Source organism: Perca fluviatilis, chromosome 5 (genome assembly GCF_010015445.1).
Source record: "Perca fluviatilis chromosome 5, GENO_Pfluv_1.0, whole genome shotgun sequence".
Taxonomy (NCBI): domain Eukaryota; kingdom Metazoa; phylum Chordata; class Actinopteri; order Perciformes; family Percidae; genus Perca; species Perca fluviatilis.
The window spans coordinates 39,330,720-39,343,951 of NC_053116.1; the positions used below are offsets into that span (position 1 = coordinate 39,330,720).

Consider the following 13,232-nt stretch of genomic DNA (forward strand, 5'->3'; position numbering starts at 1 on the left):
TTAGCAGCAACACTATCTTTAAATAGACCGGCTCTGTTATGAGCTCAATTGTGGGACATTTCAAGCGCTCTTGGGGCCCCTCTGGTAGCCACGGGGCCCTAAGCAGACGCTTAGTTCGCTTATGGGTCAGGCCGGCTCTGCTCCCGGGTGAAAACTTATTATATTATTTATATATTTATATTATTCTATTTTTTTTCTTTCTTTATTCGACATTTTCTACACATTTCCCCCCAGCTACCGCCAGTATATATATATATATATATATACACCCCTTAAACCACATTTGTCAAACTCAAGGCCTGCGGGCCAAAATCGGCCCCTTGCAGATTGTGATCCGGCCCGCATATCAATTTAGGTTCACAATAAATTTTGCCCGTCTAGTTTATGTAGCTTTTTCTGAACTTTTTGTCGCTTTTGCAGACGCTTTTGGTGCTTTTTTCCCCGACGTTTTTTGTCATTTTTTTCGACATTTTTGGGGCCTTTTCTGGTGTTTTTTGCACCAATGTTTTTGCTGCTTTTTTCTTTGATGGCTAAGTTACTTTTTCAGGGCTTTATGGGGGCCAAACTGTAATTGAGAAAGCTGTATGAGACAGGCAATAATCCAGTAAAAGATCCTTGACTTTTTTTATTAAATAAAAGCATGTGAATAAACTAAACATGATGTGATTCTTATTTTCACGTGTGGCCCTTATTGAATTTGAGTTTGACACCCCTGCCTTAAACCAACTTATTACCACAAGTTTTACAATTATATATTCAAAATTCATGGTCAATAAACCTCATTTATATGATTTTATACCAAATTTTTGAGTTAAAAAGCAGAAATTATGAAATATTTAATGAAATACAATTAAGTTAAAATCCGAGGAAGACTTTTGTCAGAGTTAAGTCAGGAAATGGTTTTTAAACCATTTAAACCATTTTTTTTTCTCCAAATGCTGTAAAATATAATATAACATCCGGAGTTCAATGATATTGCGAAGAATGTTGTATTGAACCAATCGTGTTGTTTTTTGGGGGCATTTTGGTTAAAAGAAACCCATATTTTTCGTGTATAAAATTTGAAAAACCCTGAGGACAACAGGACGGTCAACTTTGCATTTTTTTGGGACGGTTTTGTCGCTTTTTTCAAACTTTTGAACCAATTTGGTTAAAAGAAACCCATATTTTTCGTGTTGAAAATTTGAAAAACGGGTCAAGTTTGCCCCCGAGGACAACAGGAGAGATAACTTTGCTACAAGTAATGATTGTTTTTGACAAAGATTCATCTGCTTATTATTCCACTTAATAGATCAATACAATCAGTCAGTAAAATGTCAAAATATAGCAAAAACAAAATCACAATTTCTTTCTTTAAATTGCTGGTTTTGTATGAGCAACACTCCAAAGATATTCAGTTTGCCGTCACAGTTAAGGAGCTCGAACTATACGTCACGTTTAATGAACGTAATAAAAGTTTAGCCAATTAATCAATTGTCAAAATTGTTGCAGGTTATTTTTCTGACTATGTCGGTGGACTTTGAGTTGAGATTGTTTTTGTCACACATATTTATTTTGTTTGTTTGCATTCAGAGAAAACTGCAAACTGGATTTGAGCTTAAAGCGTGAAGCTAGATTTTGGCCGAGGAAGCCCAAGAGTTGTGGTCGAAAGCTTCAGGAACAACAAGTACAGTAAGGACGCAAACAAAATCAAAAAATCGCCGGGGGGGGGAGGTCAGTCTGTCTGTCTGTCTACAACTCTGTCAGAACAAACAGCCGTTATACACACGGCACATTAAAGTTTAGACTCCAGCACCAGTCCCTGTTGATGTTAATGTTTGTATGATGATGATGAAATAATGACTATGTTTACATGCGCATAATATTCCGGTTTTAGCTCTTATTCCAAAAAAAATACAATATTTCTGACTAAGCTGTTTACATGGCGAATGAAAAGTGAATATTCCACTAATATAATAAGTCTTTGATAATGTTTAAAAGTAGCTGTAGTGTTTCTCCGTCTTTTCTTTCGGCTGTTCATCTTTCTAGCCTGCAGCCTTGCAAGCTGTCGGCCGGTTTGGTTTGTGTACAGTAACCACAGCAACACACAGAGATGACCGTAAGCCGTAAACAGGCGAGAGTCTGCTGTAAACTGTCACAAACTGCAGTAAAAACCCAGAACCTAAATAATATCGGAATATGTCCTAACCCTTGTGTTGTCTTCCTGTCGACCATGAACTTGTTGTCCATCAAAAGTGAATTTGAATTTTTGGTGCTTTTACCAGCATTTTTGGCTCTTTTTGTGTTTTTTTTGTATGCTTTTGACACTTTTTAAAATGTTTTTGTCACTTTTTTCAACGTTTTATTTTTAAATTCATGGTCAATCAACCTAATTTAAATGAGATTATACCTAATTTTTTTGTTAAAAAAGCAGAAATTATGAATGATTTTGACTAAGAGTTGAGATCAGAGGATGTTGAGTGGATCATATGTCAAAGTTTGGTCACAATACTGTTTTAAAACCATTTAAACATGTTTATAAAATGTAATAAAACACCCAAAATTCAATAAAAGTAATCATTCCTTTTATGTGCAAAGAGTACATCCATGCATCCATGTTATTTTTGGACATTTTGGTTCAAAGAAACCCATATTTCTGTTATAAAAACTTTGAAAAAGGGTCAAATTTGACCCAAGGACAACACAAGGGTTAAGTCTGAAAATGCTGTATATGGAAAAAGATCTTATTCTAAATATCCAAACAGAATATGCTGTTTACAAGGCCTGCATCAAACTCGGAAAAAAAGTGGAATATTAGTATGCATGTAAACGTACTTAATGAGGTTGTGTGTGTGTGTGTGTGTGTGTGTGTGTGTGTGTGTGTGTGTGTGTGTGTGTCCAACCCGCCCACCCAAAGACAAGATTGCATTAATACTCTTCATCCAACATGGAGAAAGCCCAACGTTCAGCAGCGTTTTGAACGAAATCTGTCCAAACTTCTTCTTCTTCAGCTCCTCCAGGGTTTTGACATTTGTGAAAAAAAATAATATTTACATTTTCTTTTTCTGTATTGAGAACCAGAGGAGTCGAAGCCCTTTTCCAGTTAAAGAACCGAGTGATCTGCTGGTTTTTAATCTCACATTTTTGTGTTTTTTTTCTGGGTGAAAAAGTAGGATTTTCATTTGTTACTGCTGGGATTTATTAGATATAAAAACCGTCCTGGAGGAGCTGTTTGATTCTCTTAAACATCTCGGTAGCTTTGGTGATGTTTTGATGAGCTGAGGGGCTGATCCGTCACGCTGAGGTCCGGTACGGAGGTAAAACAGGGTTCAAAATTAACCTTTTTGTCCACTAGCCAAACGGCTAGTGAAAGTTCAAATTTCACCAGCCACACAGTAGATTACCATTGGTTTTTTTTTGGGCCGGTGAGTGAAGCAAAGCTACCAGCCACTTGCATATTTTACCAGCATTTTGGCAAATGGTAAATGGTGCTAATTTTGAACCCTGGAGGTAAATCTGAAGTGTGGTGGTTAGGTGTTGCAGGGCATCTTGTCGCAGGTGGGATGGATGGATGGAGATGGAGCATTGTGATTGGTGGAGTCCAGCCTACATGACGCTCTCAAAGATGATGACTTTGTTGTCGTCGGTGCCGGGCGACAGCGAGCTGAGGGACTTGATGTCGGGGGCCATGTACTCCAGGTGATGTGGCCCCCACACCGGACAGGTGAGGTGAGCCCAGCGCTGCAACACACAGTAAGGGTGTGAATCACAATTTGTATCACAATACCAAATTGTATTGATTTCTTCTTTGATTCTACGATACTGATCGATATCTTAAAGGTCCCATGGCATGAAAATTTCACTTTATGAGGTTTTTTTTCTAACATTAATATGCATTCCCCCAGCCTGCCTATGGTCCCCCAGTGGCTAGAAATGGTGATAGGTGTAAACCGAGCCCTGGGTATCCTGCTCTGCCTTTGAGAAAATGAAAGCTAAGATGGGCCGATCTGGAATCTTCCCTTTATGATGTCATAAGGGGAAAGGTTACCTCCCCTTTCTCTGCTTTGCCCATGGCAAGTTGGTCAAGGCCACATCCCCATCTTCCACCTTGCCCCCCCCCCCTCTCCTACACAGAAATGGCACATACTAAGGAAAGCTCATTGTGGGACTGGCTCTAGTGGCTGTAATTCTGCACCAAGGCTGAATTTCGGGAAAGAGACTTCAGATACAGTATTAGGGGACCACTAAGGTCTATATAAAAGAGATTTCAGATACAGTATTAGGGGACTACTAAGGCCTATATAACAGTATCCAAAAGCAGCAGGTCATAGGACCTTTAAAGTCTGTAACGATACGACTTTGATTCAATTCAAGGCCCTGCGATCGATACGAGACGGTATCATAGGCCTATTTAAGTACAGTTACATTTATGTCAACTCAGAAAAGCTACATATATGTTTAGGTAGTTACTGAGGAACGACTGGTTAGTTAAAGGACAATTCCGACGCAAAATGAACCCAGGGGTTAATAACTCGTGTACCGAGTCAACCGTTCTCTGGGAGATGTTTTCATGCTAATCCAATGTGACCAGTTTTATGACAAACCACTAATTAGCTTATAACGCTAGTCGTCGGGGCAGAGGGTAAAGTATGAATAAATCTCTATTTCTATACCACTAACAAGGCTCAAAATAGCACCACACTTCCACGGTAGCATAATGAGGGTCCCTACATGTAAACCAAAGCATTGAGAACTTTGTAAGTGTACAGACAGTTTATTAAAATGATAGTTTATAAAGACAGTACTGTTCGCTTATACCGGCAGGCGCCATCTTGGGAATACAGTCATGACAAGTCGAACGACAAACGCTGTGCAACGTGAGCTGAACGTGAGCATTTCCATGTAATTACATTACACAAACATAATTCCTATCGACCCATTGGGAAACCAAGGACCATGGGACTTAGGTCCAGATTTCAAGGGACAGTTCAGCTCACGTAAACTGTCTGTACACTTACAAAGTTCTCAATGCTTGTGTTTACATGTATGGACTCTCATTATGCTACCGTGGAAGTGTGGTGCTATTTGGAGCCTTGTTAGTGGTGTAGAAATAGAGATTTCTTTTTACTTTACCCTCTGCCCCGACGACTAGCGTCATAAGCTAATTAGTGGTTTGCGATAAAAACTGGTCACATTCGATTAGCATGAAAACAGATCCCAGAAAACGGTCGACTTATTAACACCTAGGTTCATTTTGCACCAGATTTGTCCTTTAATGAGAAGTTCCTGAGTGACTGGGACTCAAGCACTAATGATTAGTTATTGATAAATATACCGTGAGTTACCTTTTATTAATTAATCATTAGGTAATAGTAAGTTAATGAGAAGATACTGAGGAACAAATGCATTCCTTTATTACTTTATTGTACTAAAGGGAAACACACTGCTTCACTAATGGTAGTTAATGGTTAACCACTCAGTATTATGCATTAGTTATTCAGGAAGTTCTCCTTAACCAACCAGGTGAATACTTTTTCGAATGTTTGGTTTTGTTTCAGCGTGAGCGAGCGAGCGACTGCTGACCTCTTTGAAGGTTCCCTTGGCTCTGAAGAGTTTGTAGAGAAGGGTGACGGGGATGCAGAGCATGGAGGACAGAGCCAGACACCAGCCAATCACCTCGCCCCACCACGGGTACACGTACACGTTGTTGTAGGTCAGCGGCTTGTAGTTCACCAGGTGGAACAGGAAGATGCCCTGCAGAAGACAGGAGAGAGAGATATTGAGAATCAAACATGACATAAGAAATAATGGTTGGAGACATGTAATTGTAATTGTAATTGTAATTTATTTATTTGAACAGGGACAGTGTGCACAAAAACATTAATAGATGTCTTGGGACCACAATGGAAATAAGCCTCAGGGCTTTATTGTGTTATCCTGACTTTGTTTTGTTTTTAATGTATGGTGCATAGTTGTATCATATTTTATAATGAAATGGGCAAATAAAATCAATCAATCAATCAATCAGTCTTGTGCCAGGTTGTAGCAAATTGCTAGTTTCTGCCCATAGTCCCTGGGCAGGTTGATGGTACAATAAAGTACAGACAAAGTATTTACAGTATACAATACAGATACATACAGTCATACAAATCTACAGACATTATTGTCCCCCAATCCCACCCCATCTAGAGCTAAAACTCCCATAAACACGCAGTAATTTAGCACATCAATTCACTGGTGGGAGCAAGTCTGCTTTGTTAACAACCAATGCTTTGCTAAGCATGAGAATGAGTGCATTATTTTGTTGTGCGTTATGTCATTTGTCCAATATGTAGTCTACGAGGAGTGGGCATTGTCAGTGTATTGTGGAATTTGTGCGATATGTAGGCTACTGGGGTTGGGCAATATGTCAGCTGTGCAATATCGTACTGTGCAAGGGCTGTGCCACACTTACTGCGGAGAATACAGTCAACGGAGTTGTTTAAAGGGAAGTGAAAGGAGTAGTTAATGTGCTTATTAAATGTTTATGGAAGCATGTTTGTGTTGCATGAGAGTATGTGTTGAGAGATACTTGTATTTGTTGTCTTTTTTGTATTTGTGTTGTCTTTGTAACGCTGCAGAATGGACAGAGTCCAAAACAAATTTCCCTTCGGGGACAATAAAGTATATCTTATCTTATAAGTTAATGCATGAAATTAGCTCTGTAGTAAGAGTATTCCACTGATTTATAGCAAGATGGAGATATGTTTTACACAGACAAACAAAAACTACAGGATTATGTATCTATGTATGTGTAATTTGTATGCGTCCGTGGCCAGAGGCAGCATGGTTTTGGGTTGTCATTAGGTACCAAATCTTCAAATTTGGTACAGACATCCACTCAAACTCAATGATCAGCTGATTAGATATTGGACATCAAAAAAATGAATCGCGATGCAATTTTTAGACAGTCTAGTACATAATCTACACTTGATTTCAGTTATTTGACTTTAGACGTCTTCTTAGTTTAGTTTAATCATTTTAAGATATTTTTTATATTATTAATATCATTATTTTGATGTGGGATTTGTTTTAGTTAATTTTTGTTAAGAGGACACATCTGTTGTTTTGCACAGTTTCTATAAATAAAGGAATGTTTTTCAGTCATTTTCCTGCAACTCATTCCGTCAACTTAAAATCGTGAATCATGAGTTGAGTGTATTGTTGCATCCCTAATCAAAAGTCAAGGTAACCGTGTCTACACAAGAGGGTAACACGGTGTCGCTCCCATCCCATCCCGAGCCCACGAAAATACTCCCGTCATATCCCGATCACGTGATCACGCAAAATCCCAAGAGAAAGACTCCCGAATCCCGTCCCGCTCCCGTTTGGTTCCCTATGTTAACCTGTCTCTCTTAGTTATGCTGTTATAGTTCTAGACTGCCAGGGGACTTCCTTCCTTCCTTTGACACACTGAGCTGCTCTCTCCTCTCCCTTTCTATTTGTGTGCATCCCGTCCCAGAAATGCTTGTTACTAACCCCAACCGGCACCGTCAGACACCGCCTACCAAGAGTCTGGGTCCGTCCCAGGTTTCTTCCCAAGAGGGAGTTTTTCCTCGCCACTGTCGCACTGGTCGCACTGCTTGCTCTTGAGGGAATTACTGCAATTGTTGGGGCTTTGTAAATTACAGAGTGTGGTCTAGACCTACTCTATCTGTAAAGTGTCTCGAGATAACTCGTGTTATGATTTGATACTATAAATACAATTGAATTGAAATTGAAAAATTAACCTAGCACTGGGGAGTTTACTCCCCGGAGTCCTTTTTTTTTTTTTTCACCTAGCGTATTTCCTTACGAGTACGTTGGCACCAAGATCCTGGTTGCAGCTGTCGCCGTGGTCCTGCTGCACTCCCTGCTAAGCTCTGCGGTGCCCTGCAATGTCATGCTGCGTCCTGCTACGTCCATCCATGCTCTGCTGTGCCGCGCTACATCCTGTAATGCCCTGCAGTGCCCTGATATGACATGAACTACTACGACTACCATTTTAAGTCACTGTTCCATTATCTTTAAAGTGACTATTACTGCCTCTGTTCATCACCCCCCCCAACCGGCACCGTAAGACACCGCCTACCAAGAACCTGGGTCTGTCCCAGGTTTCTTCCTAAAAGGGAGTTTTTCCTCGCCACTGTCGCACTGCTTGCTCTTGGGTGGAATTATTAGAATTGTTGAGTCTTTGTAAATTATAGAGTGTGGTCTAGACCTACTCTATCTGTAAAGTGTCTCGAGATAACTCGTGTTATGATTTCATACTATAAATAAAATTGAATTGAAAATTGAATGTTGTCTAAAGTTATCAGACTCTGTTGCCCCCCTTATCATTTTTGGTTAATCGCGGTCAAATCACTGACATTGCCTTGGAAATTTAGGCTACACTACATGCATTATCTGCAGGCCTAGGCGATTTCATAACGTAATTCGTAACAGAGATCTTCTCACAGCTCCTGAAAATAGACTGAGGGGTCCTTCGATGACACTTTCAATTGCAACAGCTTCTTTCCAGAATCGATTTTGCCGACTCTCGGTGTTGTCGCTGACGCTGATTTGCTGCTTTGTCTTTGTCTTTGCTCTAATAGGCTGCTCTGCGGCTGGCAGTAGCCAATCAACATACGTATTGTGAGTTATAAGTGGTTTTCTTTTCTAAAACGAAATGCCTCGCAATCTTCGCAATTTTTTTATTTAATCTGCAGCTCCGTCCCTCTCCTGTTGATTTCTATGCTCTATAGACCTTTTTCACAGCAGACATGTTGACATGTCATAGTAGGAAAAGCACAGGTGTATTCAAACCCATTAACGATGGCTGCATTCCACTTAGGAGAGACCCTGGTATTAAACCATTACTGATGGCTGCATTCCACTTAGGAGAGACCCTGGTATTAAACCATTACTGATGGCTGCATTCCACTTAGGAGAGGTCCTGGTATTAAACCATTAATGATGGCTGCATTCCACTTAGGAGAGGTCCTGGTATTAAACCATTAATGATGGCTGCATTCCACTTAGAGAGGTCCTGGTATTAAACCATTAATTATGGCTGCATTCCACTTAGGAGAGGTCCTGGTATTAAACCATTACTGATGGCTGCATTCCACTTAGGAGAGGTCCTGGTATTAAACCATTAATGATGGCTGCATTCCACTTAGGAGAGACCCTGGTATTAAACCATTACTGATGGCTGCATTCCACTTAGGAGAGACCCTGGTATTAAACCATTACTGATGGCTGCATTCCACTTAGGAGAGGTCCTGGTATTAAACCATTAATGATGGCTGCATTCCACTTAGGAGAGGTCCTGGTATTAAACCATTAATGATGGCTGCATTCCACTTAGGAGAGGTCCTGGTATTAAACCATTAATTATGGCTGCATTCCACTTAGGAGAGGTCCTGGTATTAAACCATTACTGATGGCTGCATTCCACTTAGGAGAGGTCCTGGTATTAAACCATTAATGATGGCTGCATTCCACTTAGGAGAGGTCCTGGTATTAAACCATTAATTATGGCTGCATTCCACTTAGGAGAGGTCCTGGTATTAAACCATTAATGATGGCTGCATTCCACTTAGGAGAGGTCCTGGTATTAAACCATTAATGATGGCTGCATTCCACTTAGGAGAGGTCCTGGTATTAAACCATTAATGATGGCTGCATTCCACTTAGGAGAGGTCCTGGTATTAAACCATTACTGATGGCTGCATTCCACTTAGGAGAGGTCCTGGTATTGTGCATGCTGACTCACTGAAATAGCTTACTGGGACACTTGATGGAACTGAGCCATCGTTAAGGTTATCAATGTCAGCTGTGCTTTTCCTACTATGTCAAGTCAACATGTCTGCTGTGGAAAAGGTCCATTCCGTCCCCATCACATTACCAACAGTGAAATTGACTCCCGTACCGTGACAAGTGGGAGTCCCGAAAAATTGTAATCTACATTTGTTGGTATGAATGTATTAGTGTGTTGGAGAAGTTAATAAACTTATTTTATTAATGTCATGTGTTTTTCTTTTCATACAGACCCAATGATGATCAGTCTTACCATGCAGACACATGGAGTTATAAAGGACCAGCACCACTTCATCCAGGGGAAAGGCCGGTAGCCAATCATACGAGCTACATCGTCCATGAAGCGGTCAGCACCTGAAATAAAACAACTCAATCATCAACATCAACAAGACATAGATCTGAAGATCCTGCAGCAGTATTAATACCAATAACATCACTGACTCACAACACTTTAACCTCTACTGTTACATGGTGAACTTTAAATCTCCTGTTGTCTTCGGGTCATATTTGACCCGTTTTTAAAGTTTCTATATAACAAATGTGGGTTTCTTTCAACAAAATTGTGACATTTTGGACATACTATAATGTGACTTTTTCGACATACTGCAATATTACTATTTCGACATACTACACTATGACTTTTTCGACATACTATAATATGACTTTTTTGGACATACTATACTATTACTTTTTTCGACGTACTATAATATGACTTTTTTCGACATACTATACTATTACTTTTTTCGACGTACTATAATATGACTTTTTTGGACATACTATACTATTACTTTTTTCGACATACTATAATATGACTTTTTTCGACATACTATACTATTACTTTTTTCGACATACTATAATATGACTTTTTGGACATAATATAATATGACTTTTTTGGACATACTATACTATGACTTTTTTCGACATACTATACTATTACTTTTTTCGACATACTATAATATGACTTTTTCGACCTACTATACTATGACTTTTTCGACATACTATACTATTACTTTTTTCGACATACTATAATATGACTTTTTCGACCTACTATACTATGACTTTTTCGACCTACTATACTATGACTTTTTCGACATACTATAATATGACTTTTTTCGACATACTATAATATGACTTTTTTCGACATACTATACTATTACTTTTTTCGACATACTATAATATGACTTTTTCGACATACTATACTATGACTTTTTCGACATACTATAATAAGACTTTTTTCGACATACTATACTATTACTTTTTTCGACATACTATAATATGACTTTTTCGACATACTATAATATGACTTTTTTCGACATACTATACTATTACTTTTTCGACATACTATAATATGGCTTTTTCGACATACTATACTATGACTTTTTCGACATACTATACTATGACTTTTTCGACATACTATAATATGACTTTTTCGACATACTATACTATTACTTTTTTCGACATACTATAATATGACTTTTTCGACATACTATAATATTACTTTTTCGACATGTTATAATATGACTTTTTTGACATACTATAATATGACTTTTTCGACATGTTATAATATGACTTTTTTGACATACTACAATATTACTTTTTCGACATGTTATAATATGACTTTTTCGACATACTATACTATGACTTTTTCAACATACTATAATATGACTTTTCGACATACTATAATATGACTTTTCGACATACTATACTATGACTTTTTCGACATACTATACTATGACTTTTTCGACATACTATACTATGACTTTTTCGACATACTATAATATGACTTTTTCAACATACTATAATATTACCTTTTCGAAATACTATAATATTACTTTTTCGACATACTATAATATGACTTTTTCGACATACTATACTATGACTTTTTCGACATACTATAATATGACTTTTTCAACATACTATAATATTACCTTTTCGAAATACTATAATATTACTTTTTCGATACTGCAATATGACTTTTTCAACATACTATAATATGACTTTTTCGACATACTAAAATATTACTTTTTCGACATAGTATAATATGACTTTTTTGACATACTGCAATATTACTATTTCGACATACTATAATATGACTTTTTCGACATACTATACTATTACTTTTTCGACATACTATACTATGACTTTTTCGACATACTATAATATGACTTTTTCAACATACTATAATATTACTTTTTCGAAATACTATAATATTACTTTTTCAACATACTATAATATGACTTTTTTGACATACTACAATATTACTTTTTCGACATGCTATAATATGACTTTTTTGACATACTGCAATATTACTATTTCGACATACTATAATATGACTTTTTCGACATACTATACTATTACTTTTTCGACATACTATACTATGACTTTTTCAACATACTATAATATTACTTTTTCGAAATACTATAATATTACTTTTTCGACATACTATACTATGACTTTTTCGACATACTACAATATTACTTTTTCGACATACTATAATATTACTTTTTTGACATACTATAATATGACTTTTTTGACGTACTACAATATTACTTTTTCAACATGTTATAATATGACTTTTTCGACATACTATACTATGACTTTTTTGACATACTATACTATGACTTTTTCGACATACTATAATATGACTTTTTTTACGACATACTACAATATTACTTTTTCGACATACTATAATATGTCTCTTTTTTCTACATAATATAATATGAAGTTTCATTAAAAAAACTTAAACTATACTTTGACTTTTCAATGACTATTTTAACTATACTATGACTTTTTTTGACATACAATACGTATACATGATATGAATATTCAAAATGAACTTTGACATACTATACTGACGTTTTTTATGAATTTTTGACATCCAACTTTTTAATGGCTGTCAGGAAGCTCAACACCTTCCCCTCCCTTCTGACCCTAGGACCCTGGACTCTTAATTTCTGCAGGAAATTGGGAAATTCTGTGTGGCCATGCTCGTGACATGACACATTGTGTCACACCCTATACTATTACTTTTTCAACATACTATACTATTACTTTTTTCAATATACTATACTATTACTTTTTTCGACATACTATAATATGACTTTTTCGACATACTATACTATGACTTTTTCGACATACTATAATATGACTTTTTTCGACATACTATAATATGACTTTTTTCGACATACTATAATATGACTTTTTTCGACATACTATAATATGACTTTTTTCGACATACTATAATATGACTTTTTCGACATACTATACTATTACTTTTTTCGACATACTATAATATGACTTTTTTCGACATACTATAATATGACTTTTTTCGACATACTATAATATGACTTTTTCGACATACTATAATATGACTTTTTCGACATACTATAATATGACTTTTTCGACATACTATAATATGACTTTTTCGACATACT

At 37.0% G+C, this 13,232-nt stretch overlaps 1 protein-coding gene across 1 annotated transcript in view; it reads right to left on the bottom strand.

The window, feature by feature from the left end:
* Window positions 1-2,542: 2,542 nt before the first annotated feature.
* Window positions 2,543-13,232, bottom strand: part of LOC120558856 (sodium- and chloride-dependent creatine transporter 1-like) — a gene marked incomplete at its 5' end in the record, with an annotated part of 14,926 nt that continues 4,236 nt past the window's right edge. The window contains 3 exon segments of the mRNA XM_039800156.1: window positions 2,543-3,720; window positions 5,563-5,733; window positions 10,052-10,152. Of these exon segments, the coding sequence (XP_039656090.1) occupies window positions 3,586-3,720; window positions 5,563-5,733; window positions 10,052-10,152 (407 nt within the window).